General features: G+C 47.6%; 1 protein-coding gene across 16 annotated transcripts in view; it reads right to left on the reverse strand.

Annotated features, from left to right (window-relative positions):
- The window catches only part of LOC126873503 (transcription factor 12-like), a 358,169-nt gene that overhangs the window by 269,333 nt on the left and 61,666 nt on the right, over positions 1–27,170 (reverse strand). The window contains exon 1 of one of the 16 annotated variants that reach the window (XM_050634430.1): positions 5,738–7,352. The exons of the other annotated variants lie outside the window; for them this stretch is intronic. Coding sequence (XP_050490387.1) covers positions 5,738–6,163 — 426 coding nt within the window. The 5' untranslated portion in view covers positions 6,164–7,352. Of the gene's footprint in view, positions 1–5,737; positions 7,353–27,170 lie in introns of those variants that run through there. 16 annotated transcript variants of the gene reach the window in all.

Genomic DNA, 27,170 nt, shown 5'->3' on the forward strand with positions numbered 1-27,170 from the left:
TTACATCGTACCGCGTAAGATTTTTCTGTATCTGTAGGCAATGGATGACTAAACGGTTTCACAGTAAACCTCGAGTTGGTAGCCCAAACAAAGGAGCCACTTGCGTCGACGACGATACGCGTGGTAAACAGGAGTTCAAAGAAAGAGAAAGAGAAAGAGAAAGAGAAAGAGAAAGAGAAGGAGAAAGAGAAGGGGAGGGAAAAGAGGGGAATAAAGAAGGGAGAGTGGTAAAATTCATGGCGACGAGTAAATCTTGACGATAAAGGAGAAGAAGGGTGTTGGAGGATCGCGAGAGCGGTACGATCGAAAGCTTCCCGTTTTAATTGGCACCCACTAATTGGTAATTATCAGGCGTACCCACTCGTGGAAACCTGACGTAAGAGGCTTAAGGCCGTTTACACGGGATGGAGGATCCGGTGGCAACGGTACCAATACAACCGCCACGGGCGTAAGGTATACGTCGGTTTACAACGTTCCGAACACACAGCGCAGGTGTGCATATGTAATTCCGAATGGGTGCCTCGGCTAGCAGCGCAGCACGTGAAAAGAGACTAGAGATCCACGACGTCTACATTATTTATTAGGCGTATCGTTATCGCGTATATAGCGAGAGCCAAGACAAACGGCTGCATAATCAACAATTAGTTGGCTGATATGGCCTACGTGATCGGTTTTTAACGAGTGAAGCGTCCAGGCCTCGATTAACACGCGTCTTCTCGCTTACATTCACGGTATCTCGCTAATACTTTCGAGGAAAAAAAGAATAAGAGAAGAAAGTCGTTAACCACTCTTATACCTCCAACTTCTGCTTTTCGTTTGTTTTCCGTATTAAATATACACGTACGAGTAGCTTTTTCGTCTCTGTCTTTTTCTTCAAAAGTACCGATCATTGCGATAACATTATGCTACCGGTTGGTATACTTAACCATCGCTGTTTTTAACGCTGTTTCAGGCCAGGAAATGCGTAACGAGGTAAAACGTAACGACCTAGGCGGCGAGACGCTGTCAAGTAAAATTTTGAGCGCGTGATGCGTGTACGCGATTTCTTTACGTTGCTGGAAATGCGGATTGAGTGGTTCCAGCGTTACTCTAAATCCAACTTACGATAAATATGCATCTAGCAACGTTATCGGAAACGTCGCGCTACACAGTGTCCTACGTTGTAAAGGTAGAGCTAGATTACCTAGAACCTAGATTATACTAAAGCTATATTACACAGTGGGTAGACGATCGTAGATATAAGTTACGGGTTACGTGGACTACGCAGAATCCGATTGTCGCAGTGCTACTACGTTATAAGGCATCCCGCACGCGTGGCCCGCGTCAAAATTATAGGAAATCTAGATTGGCCTATATCTGATCGGTTGACGAGGTTGGTTTATGGAGAAATTGGGCTACGGCGGAATCTAAACTATTAGCTCGAACGCGATACGGAACGCCTAATATCCACGAGGTAGACGTAGACAGGAGCGATCTACACGGTGGATCCTCGTCTACGGCGAATCTAGGTTACGACGAGCTTAACTCATGGTAAGCCTGGCCCGCGGCGAACGAAGTTTCGTTCGGATGCTAAATTAGTGCTCGCTTGGCACGAAAATACGATTCACCACGCAACGCAATTCGTGTTCCGCTCGAATCAATTTCCCAGTAAATATCTCTCCGAACTTAAACGGGCCGCGGTTTTCTTCCCGGCGATAAAAACGACTAGCAACGCAGAGTGGCAAACGTATTCGTCGATACGAGAGAGTTTCTTTCTTGGTTCCAGAGATTGACTCACCGAATCAGAATGCGATTGAAATCCATGTAAAGTCAGCCTCCCGCAAAAGGATCAAATCGATAGGGGATCGAGCGAGTCGCCTGGTCGCGTCGCGTCGTTGTCGACCAGCTGCCTAGGTACACGGTAGCGGCAGAACTCGGAATCGAATCACCCGGTAGAATCGACCAAACGCGAGCGTTTCTCCTCTTCCGAGGAGAAGGGTCGACTCATTCCTCGAGAATGTGATTTAAGTCTGCATAAAAGACGACGGCCGCGCAGAATTACAAGAGGCATGCAGTTCCGCTCGCGTCGATATACGCTCCGCGCCGAGGAACTTTCCTCTCTCGTCACCGCGCGCGCGGAATACCGAACGATCGCTTATCGCGTTCTCGCTCTCGGCAGAAGACCGGACCCCGTCCTTTTTCGCCAGTCTCAAAGGGAGAACTTTTTCCTTGAAAATAAAGCGATTCCCTTCAGGCTCCAGGCTTCCACCCGCCCACTTTTCCACCCCTATTTAACTTTTCTCCGGGCCACCGGTTCCACGAAAATTTATTCTCCGTCCGACTCCACCGACCGCAAAGAATAAAAAATTACGTTTATTTCCTCGATATTGTTATCGTTATTGTTTCAATCCGTCCTCCATAATATTTCACTTATCGTTACGCGCAATTAAAAGTTGCTCTTACCCATAGCGCGGATTGTTCGTTGTACTTGCGACGTGTTCGATCTTCGCGAGCCCTTTTCCAACCTCGGAACAAACACTTGCAAAGCGGACGTCGATCGACAGGTCGCAAAGAGATCATTTTTCGTCGTTTTGTGGAATGGAACGCGAATAGCCTACGTTTTTCTTCGACTACATTTTCGTGGAAAACGTTTCGTAATTGCGACCGCGACAACAAAGTTTCACAAAAAAGAAAAAGGATATTTCGCGCAGATGTATTCCCGATCCGAGAGACGATTCGTTCAATATAGACGCTTAACGAGCAAGTTTTTCTGTCCAGCGACGAGGAAACGTGTTCGGTATGCCGTGAAAAATTCATAGCTCATTTCCAGGCGATAGGAAAAAAAAAACGTGCTTGATATTTTAACGACTCGAGTTGAGACAATCGAGAGATGCCGATACCGATTAGAGTACGTGGCTAGAACGTTGCGAGCAGAGGATAGAAAGGCGAGAGACAGGCCGAGACTCTACAGTGTGGGACGTGCACCACGCCCGATCCGGAATATTTCATTCCGCTTTTTTCTTCGTAATCGCGTCATATTACCACGATCGCGCTCCATAATAATTGCCGAGTTGAAAATTATACCGACGTAAACCGAGATTTTCGTAAGTTGGATCGAGACGCGTATTTCAGATTTTAATCCTGATGCGTTTCTCGATTCTCTTTAGAAGCGATCGAACTCCTCTATCGTTAACAAATTTACAAGTACGAACGAAAGAATCGTCGTCGATAAACTTTCTCTTGAGACGTTAAAAATCTTGTTGCCAGTTAAAGAGAATAAAATTCTGCTGATAAAGAAACGAGGACTGTAGCAGAGTTAAAAGCATCATCCCATCGGTTTAATAATTAATTAAAGTATAATTTTAACTATTTTATCTGCGATTATTTTTACGTTCTCGAACCTTTCAACGATTCGAAAATTATATCGTCGACGCGTTTCAGAAGCGTCACTTTTCCGGGAACTAATTCGCGGCTGGAGCGATTTTAACGTTCGAGGAATTACCAGGGTAATAAATCCGTCGTATTTTTCGATCCGCGTTACCATCGCCGATTTACCAGAAAAATCAAGATGGAGGGGCGGGGCAAGGAAAGAAGCTATGTTAAGAGATATAAATCTTATTCACAGCCAGAGCTAGACGACCGATGTACACGACAGTGGTACACACGAGGATCAAAGCCACTTTAACGATCTCGCCAACCAATCGATATAATTATCTTCTACCGACGCACGTTCAATCGCCATTCCCCCGGAGTACTACTCGTATTTATTTATCGCTAACGACGAATACACGCGTTAATAACTACGATTATCGATTAACTATCTTTAACCGGATTAACTGTCTTTTAAATAGAAACTGCTATAACCGTGGAATTTATCATCAAAAGTTCGTCAAAAGTTCATAAAGACGAATCAATTTTTGTTAGTTTCGTCGTGGTCGGTTTCTTCGCGATAGTAAAATGTAATCTGATTTTAATAGGCAGAGGAATAGGTACGAGAATAAAAGATTTCGAAGTAAAAAGTCTGTTATGTCGGAGAAACGGTAATCGACGGGTTAGCTAGCCTTCTCTGATCGATACGTGCGTTCCATCCCCGTTTCGCGCAACTTTGCTTATTTTTGTTAGCTATAGAACGACGAGTTAAATAAAAAGAATTCGTACTCCTATAGAAGAAGTTTGTGGCTTTTTCGATCGAAGTAGAATGACCGGAACTGTGTCTACGCCGGCCAAGACAAATATTCTTCAACGGGCTACGAACGATGCCTTATAATTTAATTAATCTTATGAGAAACGTATTTCCCGATTGTCTAAATGTTTCTACTCGAGTAAACTTTCTCGACCAAGCTCGGTGAAAGGGGTTCTCTAGAATGCAAAACGCGGGGTATCACAAACGTCTCGAGAAGGTGGGAACGAAGAAAACTGAGAACGAGTGGGACGGTGTGCGAAGATTCTTCAAATTCCAGCGAGCGATTTTTTCGTTGTCGACAGAGTACTGGTGAACGAGGTGGCTTGTGTGTGCGCGTCTTTCGTATGCAAGTGTGACCGCCACCTAATACGTGCCACCACGGCACATACTAATTAGCTGGACGAGCGAAACGCGTCGTGAATACGACTCCACGTGGAGAGACAAACATTAGATACGAGTGGCGGCACATCAGGTTAGGTCGAGGCTAAAGCTTCGACTGCGAGCCGCTTCCTGCCACGAAATCCGCTTTGAAATTCTTTCGAAATGTACCCGTGGCTCGCCAAAGTATACCAAGCACTCGCCACAGAAACTTTGGAAATTTCGTTAGCGTTTTCAGACACCACTATCGTGATTTTTGCGCGTTTGTGGGAAATTTGAAAATGCGAAATTGCACGCAATACACCTAATGTGAGAAAGATATATAGAGTATCCAAAGCGTAGCTCTTTTTATCATAATTGGTAGGTGAACACACACACTTTTACTTACATGTTATCCTTTTAATTACGTTCTCAAAATTACCAACTCGCGCGAAAATCCGCGATTTAATAGCGTCAAAAGGTAACGTTAAACGATCCTAGGTTTAAAAGTCACCGCGACACGACCATGGTGTAACCTGGATCTAGAATATTCCAGGCTAGAATATCATCAGGTATGACGTCATCGAGACCCTTAAAAACGACATCCTTTCCCTTCCAACGGGCTCGACACTGAATCTCCCCGCGAATAAACGACGGCAAGTGCACGCTGAGAACGTGGTATGTGCAATAAAAGATTCGAGTCGGCTGGAAGTCACGTACGAGTACCAAACCGGTCCTATGCAGTCTGCGACTAATCAGCCGGTCTTGTGCCACGCGAGACTTTCCTTCGATACCGGTTATCGTAAAATTGTCACATCCATCGCACGTAGAGGCGGATAAAAGGCGGACGAAAATAGTACGAATTTGATCGGGTTAACCTTAACTCTAAGGAGTCGACCGTGTCGTCCGATGAGCAGGCTGAGTGGCGCCTTTTACATCTCTTCGGTGAAACTCGTCTTCTTTCTAATCCTGCACAGTTGGGTACACCGCGAGTTTAGAATCTGACTCGAAGCAGAACTCGAATGGAAAATTCGTAGAGGAGTTGAGTTGGCGAGGGACGCGAAGACGATCCGAAGGCACAGTGTTCGTAGATGAGAGATATTTGAAAGCTTGAACGGTCGATTACACGCATGACCGAAGGCGAACAGTTTCCTGACAAATCGCGCAACATCATCGCGCCAGCTATTCTCCGCAAAACGGCTCTACTAAGACGTTTACCCCGCTCTCCTGTCCGCCATACTGGTTCCAATAGCCGGGAGATGGGACCGAGGAGACGGCCGGCTGTAACACATTCCCGGACAAGTTGTTCGGGCTGGCGGCTTGAAATCGATCCCCGGATACGTTCTGCGATCGATTCGGACTCCTTCGTGGCTGACTGTTGCACGTTAACGCGGAGCAGTTCGAAGGTAACTGAGAAAGATTGCAGCCGACTCGAAGAGGACTCGAACCGTTGTTTCCTGAACCGAGTCTTCCAGTTCTCATTTGCATCCGCTGCGACTGGACAGTGGCGATTTGAGCGTACCTCGAGGCGGTGCTGCACTGCTCGATCGCGTAACACGGCTCCATTTTGATCCCAAAATCGCTCAGTTTAAAATTCTGCTGGTTCATCTTGAAGTCTGCGTTGCTTTCGAAGCTACGATCCATGTTGAATTTTTCGCAGAGAATCGGGATACGAACAATACATTTACAGAGGAGTCATCTACGTTCTGTTCCTCGCGGATCGATGCATCCTCTGGTCCTTATCGTTGATCGCGATCCAGCCAACAGGACCGACAGTCGACCGATCGCTCGTCTCTTTCGCACGAATTCGTATTTAACATCGTTGTTTGGCTCGTCAGAGTCGGTGGATTCGCTAAACCCTTGCTGCGATCGATGTCGTATCGATCGATTCTTTCGATTCGAACGCGTTGCGAAAGCTTCTCGGGACAAGCTATTCACGCGGCCAATGGTATTAGAGAAAATCGTGCAAAATCGTGAGATAAATTCGTATCCGGCGTGCGCAACGCGAGGACAAACAATCTCGCGTAGGACGAGACATCCTCTCCGCGCTTGTCTTTCTCTCGAGAGGGTCTCGACGTTTAATTCAATTTATCGCTGCACGGAGGAACTGCGATCGCTCGAATCGCAGGCGACGCGTTTCTCCGTTCGCTTCTTCTCGCGTTACTCGGTTAAGCTCGCCGCGCGCCCAACGACGATCATTAATCAGCGAGGAAAGTTTGCGAAACCGCGAGTGCCTCTCCCGAGTTCCCTTTAATTTGGATTCTTCGAATCGCTCGAGACTTTCGTCGAATCGCAGTCTCCGCGGCCCTCCACCACGCCGACTATTTTTGAACAATGCGTTTACACTCGCGTTTCTGCGCACTTCGCCGCACGAGACTTTCACGAGCGCGTTAACACACCGCGTATCGCAACCCTGTTCCTCGAGCTTCCCAATGACGACTAATCTCGCTGTTCCCTCGTCGATCCTATCGCGCTACACAATTTTCTTTCCTTTTACTCGCCTCGTATTTATAGTTCTAGCCTTGAATTTTACAGAAGGTGGATGTACTTCTCACTTTGGTTCGATATATTTGCCCCTATTCTTCGAGAACACAATTTCACAAAATGTAAAAGATCGCCAAGCGTCTCACGAACTATGAAAACCATGTTTCCGATAAAATCGTTCCATTATAGAATCTCTTTCTTCTCGACCTGCTCTCTGCCAAGATACATCACTTTCGAGAAAAGTTGAAATTTTTACGAATCTCGACGATATTTCACGAAGAATGATTCGAGTTCCGACGTCGATCGAACGAATCACTTTAAATTAGGGATTCAGCCGCGCAACGGTATCTGAGAGCGATTTCGCGGCCGAGACGACGGATCGTCGCCGAGGATCGAAGCGAAAACAATCGCCAGAGGATTAGAAGGCAAGAAGCGACGGGCAGCTGGTCAGCCAGTACAGAGACGACTGGTTTTGTTACTCGGCTCATAAGCTACGCGCCACACGGAGCCTGGGTCCAGCGTTACCCCTCCACGAGAACGTGCTTGTTCCGTGCATGTAGACGCACTCGTGTGCCCTCTCTCGCTCTCCTCTCGGCCCTAGACTCTACTCTCGTCGTCCCGTTTACACGCGTCCGTTGCACCGCTACGCTCGCCGCGCCACATACAGTTTCTCCAACTTGGCCGAACGTCGATAAAAATTTTACGGTCATGTTCTTTCTTTCTTACGCCGCTGCATAGAGAGAAATAACAGTCACCGGATGAAACTTGGGATCGGACGGATTCAAATTTTCCAAACATCGAGAGATCCAAGCGATCGTGCGATCTCGCGAATCGCAAGTTGCAAGCTATCGGTACCTATCTACATGGTAACGAGACAAACGAAGTTCTACAAATGCGTTAAAAAAGTCACAAGTTCGTTGATTGTTCTGCCAAGAAGAAGCGGTAGCGGATAGAACGATTTTCTATGTCATAATCCGAAACTAATGGCGTAGATGAAAAGAAACTAAGCGGAAGGACGATCTCCGCCGTGTCTGGTCGCCGATCACCGAAGAATTTTCTATCGAATCCTCGCGTAATCGTTCCATCTATGAATTGTTTTGTAAATCTTCGTCGTTATCGTTTTGCGATACTCAGGATGCTGTTATTCGTTCCTATAAAGCGTCAGGATTTCCTAGAACGATCACGGAAAGAGAGAGTGGGTGGTCGCGAGCTTAGCCTTGTCGCGCACGAGACGAAAGCGTTCCGCTCATTGCCGGTTCTTTTCTTCGCCGACGCGACGGCGGATCAACAGAGACGTTCCAGTGTTCCGAGGAAGAAAAGGGACTCGCTCCAACAGCGAGATTTATTCCGGACCGCACTGGGCATCGTCAAAAACAGAAGTGTATATTGATTCATCGAGGCGGGCGTTGTTTGCTGCAAGCTATCTGCTCCCTCCCGTTCCGCGCGGGCATTAATCGCGATATCTTAATCGCCTGTTTCTTCCCGTTTTTACCAGAGGTCAAGTACCTCGGGCATTCCCAGTCCGACAAAGTCTAGAAAAACCTAACTGGAATTTTTCTAACGTTGTACGACAGAAGAACGGCCAAATTACCAATACGGAGACTAAAGGACGATCCGATCGAACGAACGAACCTGGTCCGATCTTTGACGAATTGGGATTCGCTGGATCGGCGAGACCGAGGCTCGATAGGGAAACTTGGCTGGAATTAGTTCCTAACGCTAAACGAGAAAAATTGTAAACTACGGATATTAAGAAGAAACGACGAGTCGATCAACGAACCGTATATCGAACCATCGAGGAATTAAAATTCCTCGAACGAGTAAAGTCGAGGCGTTCCCGTTGAAACACGGTCGCGCATACTCGCGTTCGCCAGTTCGAAAGTGCTCGCGTGCATCGTTGCATCTCTCGTTGCCGCGTGGCGCGCACAGAGCTACAGAAATAGTTCGTTCACGGAGCGGAGGGACCGCGAGGGACCCTGGATGGGACGAAGTCCGGGGGCAGAGGGGACCGAGAAAGAGAGGAACGAGAGAAAATACGAGCGGGAGTTACGAGTTACGGCGGAAAACGGTGGATTATGTGTGTTTAACCCCCCACTTCCGAAAGGCCCGGAGTTATGTTTGAGCACGAAAAGTAAACTTCGACTTCGTGGCGACGTGAGGCGCTTTGTGAGGATTAGGAAGGAGGCCGCCACCGGTGAATCGGCTCTTTTGTCCCGACTTCCGTGCGTCGGGGAATCGATTCTTCTCGAGACAGAAACTACCGTCTTATTCACGCATTCTTCTACGAAAATGAAACAAAGCTACAAGATTCTTACTCTACCACTGCACTTGCACGATTTAACTGGACCGTTGCGACCGTTAGGTTTTTCCATATCCAGACCAATCTCTGTAATTAAAATTTAATTTTCGCGAATGCGAATACGACTGAATTTATTGGCAACGAAAATGTTAAAAATTTTAAGATCTCTCGTGATAAAGAAATTGTTATCCGAGTGACGAGTTAGCTCTTCGTCAGTTTCGAGAACAGGGAATCGCTCGAAGGAAAGAGAGTCGGGCTCGCGTAACGATAATTGGTTTAATTATTCGAATATTCGACTTGACTTAGAATTTCGATAGAGACTGGAAATTATATAGAAATTCAGTAGTCTTGGGAAAAAAAATGCGAGCCCGCGTTACCACCCCCGCGGCGTCGAGCGGGTCACGGCATCCGGGGGAGGTAAACCCGAGGAAAAACTGGCCAGGCCGACGTGCAACAGGTAGGAAAGCGAATGCACAGGCCAGTGCAAGTCCAAGCAACCTGTCAAATATCGGTGAAACGAAGGAGGCCGTTGGATAGCCAAAAATATCGACGTCGATCAACCTCGCGTAAAAACGTCGAAATCGTCGCTTTATCTTTTTTTTTCTAAAACCTCGTGGAATATTTTATCATCGAATCGACGTGTTTTCCTATCTTTAAATAGCCAATCAATGAAAGCAACCTTGATAGAAACAGCTGTGTAAACGAGATTCGCAAATTTTTATTCTTTTCACGAATTTGACTGACTAGATCGGTATGACGTCGTATTTCTTTATATTTGTTGTTACTTAGAGGATTGACTAGTTCCTGGATATTGGTAGAATAACGCTAGCAAATAGTTCTATATATACGTATAGGTACTTTCGCTCAAAGGTCTCGTCGTTGGGACATTTCCTATTTCTTTTTTTTTTTCCTCTCTCAAACGTTACTTATATTAATATCTTTGAATCGAATCATTAATACGTCAATGGTATGTACTTGCTCGTTCGTATAAGATACCGCCGCGAGTTACGATCATTTATGACCATAACTTCGACCATAATAAACAAGAGCAAAAAAAAAAAAAGAAAAGACGAAGCTTCCAACGCAACTTTCTTATCGTTAACTTCTTATTTCGAATCGTAGAATCTTTTCAACATCGCTCGTACCGCGAATCGCAACCCACGATACCGGTATCTATAAATCGAGAAAAAAGCCAAGCGTTTACGTAACGCTAGCGACAGCTAGAAAATCGTCCGCGGGATTTCGCCTGGAAAACGACAGGACGCGAGCGAGGAGGGGAATCGGCATGCGTAATCGAGCAGCCAACGCGCTCCAGAATCGACTGGCGGTTGCTCAACGAAAACTAGTACCTACCCGTGCCACGGTCCGCGAGATGCCTAATCGTACACCTTCACCTAGATATCCGTCGATGTTTGCTCGCGACAACGTACCCTTTCGAATCGCGACACGCTCGTGTTACACCGTACCGCGAGCCACGCCACTGTACGTAACTCGTTCGAACCCTACCAGCTACGGAATTCTTTTTTCCACGAACATCTAGAAAAGAGTCGTAAGAAGAAACTAAACTCGTTAACGGCAATGCTCGTGTGAGACGCGAGCAAAGCTAATAAAGACAATTACGCTTTCGTATCTATAGAAGCACTTTCTCTCGCTTCTTCTTTCTTAACGCTAGTTTCCCCAAAAAAAGTATATTATACAGCCGATAGATGATTTCGCCAGAAACGAAATTGCGCGTTTCTGTCCAATCGGCTGCGAAAAAATAAATCGTACGTGCGCGGATTAACTTCTCCGGTGTCGGCTCGCGATCCGAGAAAGAGACACGGACGATCTTCGGACAGATTCGATTCGCTCGGGTGAAATATCGTCCTCGGGACGAAACGAGGAAACGATAAAACGCTGCAGCGTCCGAGACGCCGAGAGAGGCGAACGAGAGGCGGTCGAGGGGAGGGTAGAGAATAAAGACGAAGGTCTCGAGAAACGACACGAGAAAGCTCGCAGGAAGCAGAGGACGAAGAAGGGAGTGTTCGGGACCGATGCTTTTCTACCGGTACTGTACCGGTTTTAAAGGACTCCGGAGGAGTAGAAGAGAAACGAGGGAGGTACACGAACGACGTGTAGTGCACGCGCGTGCAGGTACGATTCGCGTACCTGAGAGGTGCGCGACAAGGACGGGGCCCCGAGAGGTGATCGTGCTACGCGGCTCGGCAAATAGACGATAGAGAAAGAAAGAGCGGATGCGAGGAGGACGGCTGTACTAAGAAGAGAGGTGGACTAGCCACCGAAGAGTAAACTGGCCAGACTGCCTGCCGCCGTCGACAACGTAACGCCGTTCTTCAGGCAGCGACAGCAGCTCGTGGAAGGGGAAATAACCGAGAGCAATCCGAGAAATACAGAGTATCTGGATAAAATAATATTTTGTCACAGTGGCTTCGCAAACGTATCCTTACTTTCTAGTAAGGCGTTTTCTTTAATCAGCTTCTGCGTTTCATTTTTACAGTATTTCTAATTTTTGTAGTCACGATACTCGTATACTTAGCTCGCGGAACGAAACTTCTTAGTGTTTCGTCTATCCAATATCCGGATTGTTTATCGTAAAATACTTTTCTCAGCTATCGTAGGTTTACGCGGTAAGAGTTGAAAGCAGCGACGATAAAGACCAACGAGTTTTAGCCGAAAGTCGTCTGAAAGAGTCTTGGCAACTCGAAGTTCTAGTACGAAGAGACAACGGCGGATCGGCTAACGGGACGTTCTCCTTTTGTTCGACCGGCGAAAGAATTAATCAGGGAAGAGTAAATTGGCCCAGACTGCCTGTCGCCTTTGGGAACGTGGTTGTACGTGCCAATAAAACTGGTCGGAAGAACGCGCTACCAAAACGACCACGCTGACGTGCACACCTTTTCTGACCTTATTCGACGAAATTAGAAATCTATCGGCCACGAATGAAAGACGCGATCCGCCTCTGAATAACTCTGGCCGAATCGTGCAAACCGACCGATATACCTTATACCAAACAATGCGTTCGTTGCGTAAAACTTGCTCGTTAACAAGTTACAACCGCGCGTCACGCTATTCTAGTCGCGTGTCGACCCTCGAAACAAACAGGGACGATAATTATTTTTAATCGACGAATTAAAACAACGACCGATTAAAGGAGAACGATCCATTAAACTGTCCTTCCCAGATCTCCCGCCTATTGTATCAAACGCCAACGACACCTTCCAATGTACGTACAACGAGTTTCGTTATTCCGTGCAAAGTTCAAGATTGCATTTTAAGATACGGAAGTACCGACGCCGTTGTATCGACGAGCAGTGCAACGTTCAAAAGGTGTTTGAACAAGGTGCGCCATAAGAACCGCACCGCGCGTCCAGCTTTAATTGTCAGTTCCGATCCTTTGCAGCTGACTTTTCGGTTCGGACGGTCCACGCGACCCACGGCGTCGACGATCGGGCGAAAAAATAGCACGCGGTCGATTCAACGATCCCGCTGAATTTGGTTGGGACCAACTACGGCCCTGAAATTTACCGATATCGCGTGACACACCGGAAAAGGAGATTCCCTCGGCAGATAAGCCGGTTCGTACAATTAGAAGGCGTTCCTCTCTAACAGTGTTTCTGTACCGTTAATCCATTCACGATTCAGCGATTGCGAAAGCTTCCTGAATTCTGAGCGACCGAACGATAGGGACACGTCGATCGACGAATCGCGGCTTCAAAGGTCAAGGTCCTATTCACGTCCGGGAAGCTGCGACACGATGAAAAGAACACGCGAATGTTCCGAAGCAGTGAACGTACACGCGAATGTAACGAAGCTCGCATGCTTCTGTTTAAAAAACGATCCGATTAGCAGACTCGAATGAATTCGGATGGAAAGAAGGATGAACTCGTTTCCTGTGTCACGGATGAACGATATAAATATCGTATCGACGCGCGACTATAAAAGTCGGACTTACGAGTCTCCCGATGCGTAGACGATTTCGTCGTACGATTTCTAGGACGAGATTTACAGATCGTTTCACGAGGAACGGTCGAAGATTAACGATCCGGCTAGGTAAACACATAAAATGGCTGCATATTACGCGGCAGCTGAATAAAGAAACAGCATAAACGCGAATGACAAACATTTCCGCGGGGAACGTGGAAAATATCGGGGCGACAGGCAGCTAGGTAGGCGCGGTGCTAGAAAGTTGAATGAATTAAGCACGCCTGTTTACGATTGTTAGCGACTGACTGCCCACGTGCTTTCCGCTTGCGTCGGCTCTATAGGTTTCCTTTGATCCTCGTCATATCCACGGAATGTACCTTTCTTTCTTCGTCACCTTCGTATTCCAGTCCTTTCCTTCCCCTTTTACTTATCAACACCCTTCCCCCTTTTACCATCGAATCAATCCAACTGACTTTCCTCTGTTCTCCGGTCGAACAAAGCAACTGAGAGAGCCAAATGCTCCGCGACTGCGACTCCATCACTTACCTGAAACAAAACGAAGGAATTTTAATTAGAAACGACATACAGGGAAACGATTACACGTAGAACGATCTAATTGCACGTGGCGACGTTCAAGGTAACCGGAAGTAACGGGCATTTTCCGGATAACGGAAAAGTCGACATCGGGGAATCGAGGGACAGGGAAATCATCGTCGTCGGCTCGATGCCTCCAAGGACGCGAGATTACTGCCATTCGATGAGCTAAGTCGACTCGCGAGTCATGCATTCGCCTGTGCTCACTTTTTCAAGAGAAAAGAAAGAGGAAAACGATTCTAGATTACGTTTTTATTGGCAGGCATTACGACTTTCTCGTAGTTTCATGAGGCGAGAATGTGGGAAATGTGGGGACAATTTGCTGGAAAATAGGAAGAAATTATACGATAAATTTCGTGTCGTAATGATATGGTAAGAATTTGATTGCAAAGATCCGTTCGACTTAAAATTCGTAGTGAAACTACCCGTTCCTACATAAATACGTAGGTATAACTCAAGTTACGTTGGATCGTAGTTCGAATAATAGAAACTCGGATACGATTACATATACGATGTAGTATCTGAAGCTGACAGTGAGCATTAACTTGTTCGCATAAACGAAATAGCGGATAAACAAGGTTCTAGCGTAACATCGATATCCCAAACGTTCGTTTCGACGATCGACGATACGTCTGAGCAGGTACGTTCCCTTTCCACCGCCAGTGGATTCCCCCTCTACGCGACGCGTTAATATCTAACGCATCGATCTGACGACTTCCTGCCGAACCAGGACGCGTTAATTGCTACGAAAAGAGAAAAAGCCACCCTCGTCGAGCGGAAGTTACCCCCTCTGACTTTCGATCGGCGCAACGATACACGGTACATATGGTCGATCTCTAAAGCCACGTTCGCGGAACGCTTCCGCGATTCTCGGACACAGCGGCCGGAAGTGCCCACGCATCGGGTGACGCACAAGTTCGATAACGGAGGAAGAAAAAAAAATAGAAAAAGGGGAGGGGGAGTGGAAGAGGGAGGGGCGCGAGAAGGGGAGGAGTCCACTATGGCGATAACGAAGAGAACGTCGATTCAACGACACTCGTAAAGCTGGACATTTAACGATGGCGATTTAACTGTCGCAGCGTGGCGCGCATACAATGTGCCTCTCTCTGGTCCGACCTGTACAATAATAATTATGGCTCTGGCTACGATTGTTTATGGAGGCGGCAGTTAAATTACCGCCGGTTGACGTTACACGGGCATTTCGGTGGCTGCTTTCCCTCGTCGCGTTGTAATTGTTATTTAACAGTGGTTTGTACCATCATCGTCGAGAACAATAAATTTCCAGGGGCCCGGCCAAATGAAGATTAACCATTACGCGATGCGCGTTTTCATCAAAGGCTCGTTAAACTGCAATTAAAACCACGGCCACTTCGCCGCTTTTCCAAACGCCTGACCCCCCCCCCCCTCCCCCTCCCCCTCCTCCTCCTATCAATCGCGTTCCAGAGTTCTCTCTCGTTCATCGACTGAAGCGGTTCTGGCCCGCCCACTCCGACGAGCTTTTTCTCCGACATCGCTTTTCACCGGTTGGGAGAGAAGCACCGAATAACCGTCGACCTCGTTGCAGAGGCGCGACGAGTTTTCCAGCGGAAATTGGAACAACTTTAATCGCGGAGGAACGCGATTGTCGGGAATCGTGTGGCGCTGGCTTTCCATGAAATTTTGTGTGCAGTTATACGACATACGACACTCTTGCTGACGGCTGACGTCATTCTTCGCCAGCCGTAGCACACCTCCGACACGTGATTTTTCGCGTAGCCAGTCGTACGCCTAAGTACTGAGATTCCTGCGTGGGAAGAACGATAGTAGCGTTGCGCCTATCCGGCGAGAAGACCGTCAAAAATAATGTTTCCACTTGCGTCTCTACGGTAGCGTCACTTATACATCGTATATTTGTACATTCTCCGATTGCAAATATGAGACACGCGTCGTACGTGTAACAACGCGTAAAGTTAGTTTAGTGCGAGAGAAGGCATCTGTTACTAGTAGCTATTCTGTTCGGCTAGTAGAACTAGAATTAGATCAGAGTATTCAGTTTGGATACGGGATGTTCTACTGTATTTCAATCTACTGGAATTTCCGGAACGGTGAAACCATCTCCGCGGAGTCTGCACACCGGCCATCGATCGATTCGTTAAAATAATCGGAATTTTTGCACGAAGGTGTTCAGCCTGACACACGACATGCAAACAATCCTTGACAGCCATGTCACTTGACACCGCGTCAAGTGTTTAATGAGAACGCACGGTCATCAGCCAACTATCTCCCGTCTATCGAGTTACGTGAGTCACGAGTTTGTAATCTGGAATAACGTTGGACGAAAATTCGACGAAAAGACCGACATCTCCGACCGATAGAGAAGAAAACAATTTACCGTAGCTTTTCCACCGATCGTTAACCCTCCGACGTTCCTTCGCCGCGTTTTTCGTCCAATCGTATTTCTTTATCGTTAGGAAAATCGAACCTTCTTCTTGCGTGACATCGATAATTAGATACGGGTATACAGCTCTTTTCTCGAAATAGGCAACTCACCGTCCCGTTTCTCTCCTTTGTTCGAACTCGTTGACAGAGAGGTGAGTAAAAGCGAAGGACCATAAATTTTTGCGGTCGAACGAACAGCGACATCGTTTGGCAGAAGACGAATAGAACATATGCCTAATGCTTTCTCGCATTAATATTTGGCGTTCCTGACGCGTTATATGTTGCCCGGTCGATCACTTTTTGATTCGTCGCTATGACGTTCGAGAAGCAAGTCAAACGGAACGGTACTACCCGTCTCGCAACTAATACGCAACCGATCGATCCCGAGCGCGTTGCTTATTTTCAGACAAAACTGTACTCGTGTAACGTATCCTGCGTAGCTACAGAAGATTCATAGAAAGTTTCAAATGCTCCGATAGAAAGAAATTTCCTTAAGACGTTGTAAGCCCTTTGTCCGATTTGTTTCATTCGATCGAGATGCCCAGAGAAGATGGAGAAATCGTCGTATAAATTCCTTTGATCTCTTCGTAAATCCCACGGACGTGTTTACGCGGCGTCGGTAAGTGGCCAGAAAAAGGCGAGGGTGAATTTCCGTTAGCCGAAGAGGGAGTTAACGCGATTGGCCACGAGCTTCCGTGTAATTGGGAACAATTCATAAATTTATTGCGACAGACAACACACAACGGTCTTCGTTGGTCCCCTTTCTCGCTCACCCTCGTGTTCAGTTCCTCGGTGGACGACCCTCCGTTACTCCGATACTCGTACAACGGAGAGGGGTTGAATCGTCGGCTCGAGTGGCTCACAGGGGAGGAGGAGATAGAGAGAATAGGTGGTAGGGGGCGAGAACGAGAGGACGAGGCTTGTCGAGACTCCCCACTGTACCAACTTAGACGCATTAAAAATTTAATAACTCGTCCCGATCGGTTGGTAAAGTAGGCAGCTCAACCACCATGGGGATCCCTCTAAATCCAGAAGTCTACCAACCTAGTCAGTGGCTTTCAATTTTCACTCTCCGAACGCAATTTTATCCCTCGCATCTCCCTCTGTACGATTTTTTCTAATTCTAAGTAACGAATAACGATGAGAGTAATTGAAACCCCGAACGTTGGTGTTAAATTTAGGGGAGTGAATTAGCGAACGAGGATTTAGGGGCAGCGCGAAGGTTTTATTTCGTTTTATTTGAAAAGTTGGGAGCAAGGTATCGAGAGCTATATGTTCGCCGGTCTTATTAGCGAATATTTAACGAGTAATTTCTTTTTCGACGGATCGTTGAGGTTTCGACGTAAAATATTCGCTTACTATTTTTAGCTGCCTCGTTGGTACTTGGTTGGTTGGATAACGTATACGTATATAGTATTTATAGTAATAAGTTTCAGCAAAAAATCAAGCACGAGTCTCAAAAATTCGAACGGTTTCAACTTTCCAGCAATTTTCCTAGTCGCTACAAGAACGAAAGACGAGGGGTTACCTTTTTCCCTGCGCGGTCTTCGCCATAAATTCGTCTTCTTGTTGATCTTCGCCAGGTTTACGGCCCCGTACGGCCGGTATACCAATAAACTGATCAAACTGTCCAAGACCTTCGAATTCTCGGCCAGCATATCGCGTTTATAGTCAGCCGAGAGAAATCATAGCGGGCAAAACGAGAGGAAAATCGAGTTTTCGACCGACGATATCTGTCTCTGATTTCCACGCGACTCGCGGAAGCTCCGGACAAATTTCCTTCCGCTTCGTGTCGCTAAATTATTCTGCGATTAAGCGCATCGGCGAATCCATTAACGCGACCGACCTCGACTTAATTAACTCCCCGTCGAGGAATTAAATACTATCGCGGACGTATATGAATTTGTTACGCGGAGAGATAATGGTCAGCCGTTTCATAAATTTGCCGACTATCGTATCGTTCGATCTCGACGGAGTCGCGATTTTCGCGCGCGTGATTATTTTCCCCGCGATCGATAATCTCCTCTCGGCCGAGGCAAAACGTATAGGAAGACTCGCGCAACTCCAAATAAAATAAATAAAACAAGCGTAACGTTGTTATATTAGCCTCTTAGAAGCTCGATAATTCATCTTTCGCTCGAGTTCATAGCGTGTCTCGACCGTCACGACGTGCCTTGGATGAAACTATTGGTTGATAATATCGCGAACATGGCCGATATAGATCGTTGGATTTTATACGTATCGTATATATTTTATACGTATCGTCTATATCTGTTGCATCGTTTGGTAACCGACGTAATTTTCTTACAACACGAGCTACAGCTCGAAGAAAGTACCACGAATTCTGTTGCCGACAAAGGCATTCGAGAAACGTTGAAAGAACGCACCTGCTATTCGAGCAGGACGATTTTTGTAAATCTAACGTAACGAAGGAAATTCGTCGTCGGAAAGGTTCGTTAAAAAAACGTACTACTAATAAATAAACGAAGAAGCAAATAAATCGCGGCGATCGCTTTTGCTTTTATTTCGCGTGGCGAGATCGATGACGTCAGAAAATTCGAGAAGCTCGGATGCACGCTCGGTAAGACGAACGGGAAAAAAGTGTGGCGAAGGGAGGAACAGCGTGGCGAGCAGAGAGAAAGGGGGCGAAAGGGGACACGTAGTAACGACGTGTACACCAATCCCGGAGGGCCTTCGTGGGGTGGCAGTTTTCGGGGGTGCGCCACCCCTACTTGCACCAACGGAATATACAGTACACGGAGCGTGTAACGTCCCACTGTCAGGCGACCCTTCCACCGTTACACCGACGTTTCCAAGCGCACACGCACGTTCACACGAACGCACGCAGACGTACCCCGAGTGGCAGGGGTCTGCCCTATGATTTGTAGCGGCACTATAATGCCTCAACTACCCAGCACCTTGACTCACCCTCTCTCCTGCCCCTCTAACCATCGTACCCCGCCCCTCATCGGCTTCCTCCACAAACACAAGCGAATCAAGCAGCGGCAAACAAGCTGGGGAGTCCGTGTAACACGCACCGATTCCTCCCTTCTTGGCCCTTGGCCGATGTAGCAACACGTAGCAACGTTTTCCGTTGAGAGAAAGAAGGAACACGAAGAGTTACGAGGCCCGGAGAACTCACCGAATTCGGCGCATCCACTGCGCGATTGCCTCGCAGCGTTACCTTTGGCGCGTACTTGTAAATTATACTTTCGAAGGAAAATTCGACACGCGTTTGACGCGTTAACCAGCGGTCGTCGATGACACGCCTTGCCAAATGCTTTAGAACGATCGACCGTTGTGGAGCGGTACGCGTGGAAAATGGAAAATCGAGAACGCGCTAGATAGAAATCGAACTCCTTATTTGGACACCGCGGGATGAAACTTCGATGTTAACGTTTAATTCTCAGGCAGAATAACAATGCCATAATTTATCCTGTAATTTCTCGTCTATTTCCCACGATTGCGTTTCTTGGGGACCTAACGATGACGATTTCGCTACACGTAAGCAGAATCGTGCGTCGTTCGAGGGTTAAAAATTGCGTTCCGAGTTCCAGGATTATAAGGCTGCGTAATTGTTCTATATAAAAAAATAATTCAGCAACCTTCGCCATGACGCCAGAGTTTCAGAAATTACACCCTTTTAATTGCTTGCTACGTCGATTCCGCGTAACGCTGTTACCGAAGGGGTACGATCACGCGAATAATTCGTATCGGTATGGAGTACGCGGCGGTTAACGTGGAAAATATGTTCCGGGACGAGTTACACGTCCGTGCGGCGAAGGGTGTAAGACCTCGGGGGATGAATTTTCTATGATTCAACCGTAACTCGCGACGCGATGTTATTTGTAAAGAACGGGTGGCTAGAGTTAGCGGCTTGGTTCTCCGGTTCGTTGCGAGGCTTCGTGAAAACCCGGCACGATGATTGATACGTCGCGCCACGGAGCCGCCGCCACTTCAAGATACAAAGGGTGGATAGAAAGAAAAGCGAGAGAGGGTTTAAAGCGTTTCGATTATTTGATCGACCGATAGAATTATACGCGTGGAAGCGGATTTCGATTGGTACGAGGATAGGCGGAGCAGAGGCGGAAAGGGAAAGGAAAAAAATATTGGAGAAGGGGTGCACAAAGCCGATCACGAAGCAACGCACCCCCGTTGCGAAGATTATATACCGTGTTAAAAATAAGCTGGCCGCGTCCTCGTCGTCGGGCGTAATCCTCTCGTCGATCGGTTTTTTTCATCCTCTAGACGATTACCCTAGGAATTCGGTTGGATTCGTGCACGCGGCAGCTTCGATTAATTAAAACGGTCGAGAGAAGGAAAAGTCGATGCGGTTAAAACGTCGTCCTACAAGCTATCGGTTCGCGTGCGATTCTTCTTCTCAACGCTTGTTAGTCGAGTCATAAATTACAAGTTCGCTGGAGGAAGAGAACGGGACGGAGAGAGGAAAAACGAGTAGAACGAAAGCGGGTTTTTCGAGCTAATTGGAAGAGCAGCTCCGGTGCTCGTAATTAATGGCTATTTCGCTATCACCCCTCCCATTGTGACTTTTCTCACCGGTCAAACGCGCGTTCGTCGATAACCTGTACAACTCTAACGCGTGGCGAGAGGCTTGACCAAAAAGAGGAGCGTTTTACGAATCCCCCGGTACAATTACGCAAACAGTCTCGCCTATCCCGAGAGTTTTCGAAACGCGTGCAAAAGAACGAGCTGGAGTGCAACTGCGTGGCACAAAAATGCAATTTTATCCCGTGCTTTTTTTTTTTACGAACCCGGTGGCTCTGTAACGTACGCAGAGAATGTGCAAATCAAACCACCTCGGATAAAGCTACGGGTAGGTAGACTCCCGGTTATCCGGTCTCCGCTTTAACCGATGGCATTTTTGCGATGAAAACAATTGACCAGCGGAAAAATCACTGATACATTCCGTAATCGTTCTTTTTCGTCCGACTGAATCAACTTTTTCCCGTATATATACTACATACGTATCTCTACGTACCTCGATGTAAACCTACGTGTACCTTTTACACGCATATATATGTATGACGACGATAGAAGGGAAGAATACAGCGAAGCACGCTTTTTATATGCTACGAAAAAAGATATGACAAATTAGAAAAGGAGGAAGAGAATAGAAGGAAAGAAAACGAGAAAGATGGACAGGGCGAAACGGTAAATCTGATTTCCAGGAAATTCCATTCCTCTCGGTGACTGGTTTTCATCTTCGGGGAAAGTTGCGCACGTTCGAACGGTGCTGGCTTACAGTTTTATCCCCGTGGGTGGATCGATCGCCGATAGAAAAGCTGCGACGCGTACGAAGCCGGTGCACGAGCCGCGGATCTCCGAGAATCGTTCCAGACGTCGTAAGTATTATTTCGTGCTCGACTCTTTTTGACAGCGTGCGGATAGACCCAGCGAACCTTCTCTCTTTTCTCTTGCCACTCCCTCCGCGTATCCGGTGCGCGCAAAGTGTATTAAAGGCAAAGTATAAAAGTTCAGCGGCGCGCGAATTTACGAGGCGCGTGCGAGCGCCAGATAAATATCTTACGGGTCGGTACCTTGCTCCGCGTCTTCTGACCCTCTCGCGAGGCCGCGACCGAGCTTCGACCAGAATACCGCGGCTCTGATACGCGTCGTAGATACACGTCGGCAATTACCGAGATTTCGCAGCCAAAACTTTGACGGTCGCGCGAAACGCGGCCGCGGTTGGCTAATTTGCCGCGATATTTGTCGCTGCGCAGCGATATTTGTTAAAGCTTCGAATATTCGATTCGCAACGACATACTTGAAGAGAACACGATCGAAGGGTTCGACAACGAGGCTCGACGATGAGTATACTTCCATGTCCCATAGAAGCATCATATACTCTTGCTGGTCGTTCGTCAAAGATTAAGAACCACGATGTTGCCCGACAGCGTTGCAGCGCGTTACGCAAAAATTTCCGTCGTTTTCCAGCCTATACCCACTCGAGACGAGTGAGAACGACGACGGGAGCGTTCGTATTTGTATCGCGTATCGTATATAGCGCTCGCGTACGAGATGGAGACGAGGGTTGATAGAAAGCTTGGGCTACGGCCGGGCCGGAAGCGTCTAGACGACCCCGTGGCCCCTTCGGAATTGATCCATCGATTTCAGCCCGACTGGACGATACTCGTATTTCGCATTCGACCGCGGCGATTCTTGCCGATCAACCGCACGCAGTCATTCCGAGAGCGAACGCGCATCGATATGCATATAGTCGAGCGTATGGATATATAGCCGGAGCCGCCGCGTGTGTGCACACGCACGCAAGTGTGCGGGTATCGATACACGTACGCGAGTCCCGTGCCACGCGTATATTCACCCGTGAGCAACAAGAAACGAGAGGAAAGAAAGGCAGAGCGCGCGATTTATTACGTTTTTGCGGCGCGAGCCCGGCCCCGTTCGGCCGCAATATCTTGTGTCGCGGTAATTGAATATCTGAAAATGTCAAGAAACGTACAAGACGGTGGGGAAGGAAAGCTGTTGGCGTTCGGGACGGCCAAGGGAATCGGAATGGAAAAATTGCGCGCACCGTCGAGTCTCGAAACAATGCCTCGAATTAAAAACGCCGCTCGCTCGGGAAAAACTAACAGCATCCCCTTTCTCCTTTCAGGAGGAGAGAACGCTGGAAGACCTCTCTCCGGCGTAGGCGGTGTCTCGGTAATCGTGGTTTTACCGGCAAATATCGGTCGGTTCTATGTGAGAAAATAAGTCGGAGATACGACGTGTAATCTCCTTTTTTCTTCTGGGAAAGAAGAGTGGAATACAGAGACGGACTTGCAACAGCTTTCTCCATTTTTTCTGCTCGCGCGGAGAGAAGAGCGGAAATTGCGAGGGGAGACGCCGGTGATCTATGTCGGCCAATTGATCTACGACGAATTCGCGAGGCGGCTGCACAAATCATGCTTCGATCGCCGGGCCAGAAGATGCGACTCCTCGTGGAAGCAGAAATTGCCAGCGATAAATAATAAAACGAGCCGTGTAATTTGAGGTAACGGCTTTTCTGTCCCCCTTTTTCCTCGCTTCTTCCGCGATCGTTGTATGGCCGCGGCAACCTGCCTTTCCTCCCTCTCTTCCTCCTTTTCTTCTCCTTCGTCTTCCTTATCCTGCCCCTTTCGTCCTTCCAACATATTCCTCGTGTACGGTGTGTTGCCGGTATGTTGCTTCGCGAAGAAACACGTCACGAAGCTTCATGAGCGTTAGTCGGCGCGTGCTCGACGCTCGTATATAACTGAAAATTGCGCGTCTCGCCGATCGCAATCGGCTGCAAAACGTCGGACAACTCTATGATCGTCGCGACGAAGATCGCCAACGGCGTAAAATTCGACTGATTTCGATCTATCGTATCAAGAGTCCGATCTTACGCTCTGACGAGATCGACGCATTGCTCGTTCTAGCGACTCGTAGGTAAATAAACGCTCGTTAGCGCGATTAATTAAACGATAACGAATAATTACGGCGCAGTAAGTCGTTGCCGCTAATCGGCCGATTCGAAAAGCTCGATCGACTCGATCCTACCTGCGATAACGTTTTCCGCGAACAGCCTCTGTATCTTCGTCGTCGACTGCTCGACCGCTGTTAATTGGCTCCGCGTATGATCCGGGGCGTATCGAAGATAACGCGATGAAACAGCGTGAAGAGCGGGATTTTGCGAGTGTGGAGAGTCGCGACGATGGCGGCGTCAACGTTGCAACCGCGAACGCGACGAGCCGCGTAGCGTGCAGTGGCATCGACGTCGAAATATATATCTGACCGCGAGATAGCGTACAGCGGGTCGCCCCTTGGCTGTTCGATATTTGCATAAACACGCCGCACACCTGTAAATAATTTCTTTTTCGCGCAGCTAGCGCGCGGAAGCGCGCGTAGATCATCCCTTGACGCGTTATGGATCCGAGCGAGCGAGCTCTACCCGGGGATTTGCATCGAAGGAGTCCATAGACCCGGGACCCGCGAGCATTTTTGCAGAAATTAATGAAACCGCCGCGAGAAAAGAGAAGTAGGAGAAGCTCGTAAACAGGAGAGCTTTTCTTTTCTTCGATTTTTCCCAGAGCACAATGCCACCGAGACGCGCCGCTATACCCGGTTAATTAGCATATAGAGTGGATAATTAATTACGCGGAAACGACGCTTTCGTTCGCGCCTCCTTTTTTCCCTGTGCAACCAACGTGTAGGTCAATCGAGAACGCAACAGGGAAAATCAGGTTGTAGAACGAAAGAAGAGTAGATGATATCGCGGTTCGATATCGTCGTGTAAAAGAGGAAAGGCGAGAAGAGAGAGAGAGAGAGAGAGAGTGGGGGGGGGGGGGGGGAGGAGAGAGAGGATCGATTCGAGAAGCTTTACGCGAGAGAAGGTGCAAAGTTGCCGCGAAAAGTGCGAAATGGAAACGCGACAGAGAAGCACACGCGGAGAGAGCACAGTCACGGAAACGTTTCGCAGTATCGAACGGGGGTCGAGAGGGCACTCGAGCTCTCCCTCCCTCTCGCGAATCGAGGGTGCGTTTTTCGACGACCGTCAGCCCAGCCGTCGAGGGCACTTTACTAATTTTTCGATTATCCCCCGGTATCATCGAGTGGAATATCATTTTTGAAACGTCGATGACCCTCGAAACGACAACTGTTTCGCGATTCCCGGAGCACCATCGATTCGATTAATTCGACCCGCGGGAAAAGTGGGTCCGTCCATTAACGCTTTACCGACACCGTCTAGGCGAAAAATAATTTCCGATACGTATTCAGATTGCAACTGGTTGAATAAACGAATTAATTTAAGGCTCGCCTCCGACGTAATTCAACATTTTTGCAACCGGTAGTACCAACGCGCCAAACTTTGTCGCAGTTTAAAAAGTCTACGAGCTGAACGCCGTGATACGGGGTGAAAATGAAATATATCGTTTCGTATCATTTTTGCAACCACTCGTTGTTTCAGATTCTAAACATTACGAGTGCAAACGATTAAAATTCGATATTTACGAGCATAAAAATATCCAAGTTAAAAGAGCTCTTTGAATTCGTCGTATACGCGCGTTGGACAATGGCAAAACGATTTTACATAACAATAAAGGCTGTGTTACGTATAAATAGAGATAATGATCAACCAATTTCCTACTCAATGAGCACGATCGCGGTTCCGCTGCGAGAGCTGCGCGAGAGAGCAGAGAGAAAAGAGAACGACGACGACAGTCGGCTGGAAAGCAGGGGTTGGAATTTTCGAAAGGCATTTCCTTGCTCGGTGAATTTCCGCGGGACACAGAAATGTACTTAAGCCAGTTTCTAAGAGAGCCAATAAAACCGCGATTGGACTCTACCCCTCTGCCTTTACCACGGCGGGATATTTCACGGATAAAGATAAGGGATGCTTCGAAATGTCTTTGCTCGGCGTCTTCGCGCCCTGCCATGTACTCTGCCAAGTGAAATGCTCTGTTACTTAAATATTTAACCAAACCGTGCAAACTCCCTCCTATCTCTTCTTCTCCCTAAGAATATCTCGCGGCAACTAGCTTCTCTCTTCCTTCCTGCTCTTATTAAACGAAACAAACACGCAGACCCAACGATCCTCTTTCAAAACTCCGATATCGGAAAGCAAGCTCCAATGCTTCGCAAATTAACCCCCTAATTTCAGTAATGCACAGCGTTGTGAAACGCTTGTATTAAAAACGCATCCGACTGTCCTCGACTAATATCTAACCTTGTTCGAAAAAATCGTTTCGTTTCGTTTCGTTTCGTTTCGTTCCTAATCAAATAGATCTCCGCGTTTCGGTTCGAGTTTGCGTATTAATTTCCCTCTGATTATCGGCACCGACCGTTTAACTTTTATTTGCAATTCGAAGGGAAAATCTTGAAATCCCATCGCAGCGATAATAATAAATGTCGATTTTACCGTGTTAATGTCTACGTACGTACCCTGGACACGAATATAGTAACCTTCTATGTAGACGTGTGCGACAAAGCGAAATTAATGTCGCGGAATTGACATTGTGACGACGAGTAAACGATCGAAGAAATTGGATACAAAACGTTGCGGCGAAACTCGAAGGTTTTTCGATCGGTGTCCGAAGTGAGAATAAGAATACTCATTTTTCGCAACAATTCGTATGATTCGGATAGGATCGGTGTCGATAACCGGTAGGAAAATCAAAAGGGAAGAAGGGACCGCTGCGAAGCAACGCATCGATAAACATTTTAACGAGTTTTAAGCCGGTGGAAAAACTGGCGAAATCCGGCGGATCGGCACCCTACGCAGCCAACAGAACAATGATCAATGGCTCGTGCAGGCTCCGCTCCTATGAAAAGTTACATTCGTGCCCCCTGGTCCGCGCTCGTGCGCGTTAAATCACACAAAGGGATTCCATGTGTCTGAATGTGTGCGTGCGTATGTGTACGCGAAGCCGATTCGCATTGTGTGGCAACGATACGCGTGCGTAGCTGCGTGAGGCGCGTGGGTGGTTGATTTTTCAAAGCTCGTAATAACGAAAAGTCAGCTCCACGATGCCTCGGTCTCGGTAATGGAGCCATTCATCGAAAACCGGATGAAACATTATTATCGGTCAAACGCACGCCGAAATATGTAAATCGTTCCGACTGAACGATCCAAGAGGAGGATGGTCGCGTGTACGCGTTGCGATCAGCGCCAGCAAGACCAGAGAAAGAGAACAAGAGACTCGGAGAGAGAGCCGAGAGAGGAAGACAGCTGAAATCGAGCGATGGAGTTTTCCACTTTTGTGCAACCGCGATATACGTACTCTGTTTCGCGATCGTAGATCGGTCTTCCCTGTTTCGCTGATTCGCATTAGGCTTTAATAACTCTTTCGCCTCCAATCAGCTTGAATCGTTGCTTAAAAAGCGTAAAATTGTTGTGCCTTTGTTAAATACAATTAACGTCGAAAGCCGCATTAAATATCGAGGCTTACTCGG

Source organism: Bombus huntii, chromosome 14 (genome assembly GCF_024542735.1).
Source record: "Bombus huntii isolate Logan2020A chromosome 14, iyBomHunt1.1, whole genome shotgun sequence".
Taxonomy (NCBI): Eukaryota; Metazoa; Arthropoda; class Insecta; order Hymenoptera; family Apidae; genus Bombus; species Bombus huntii.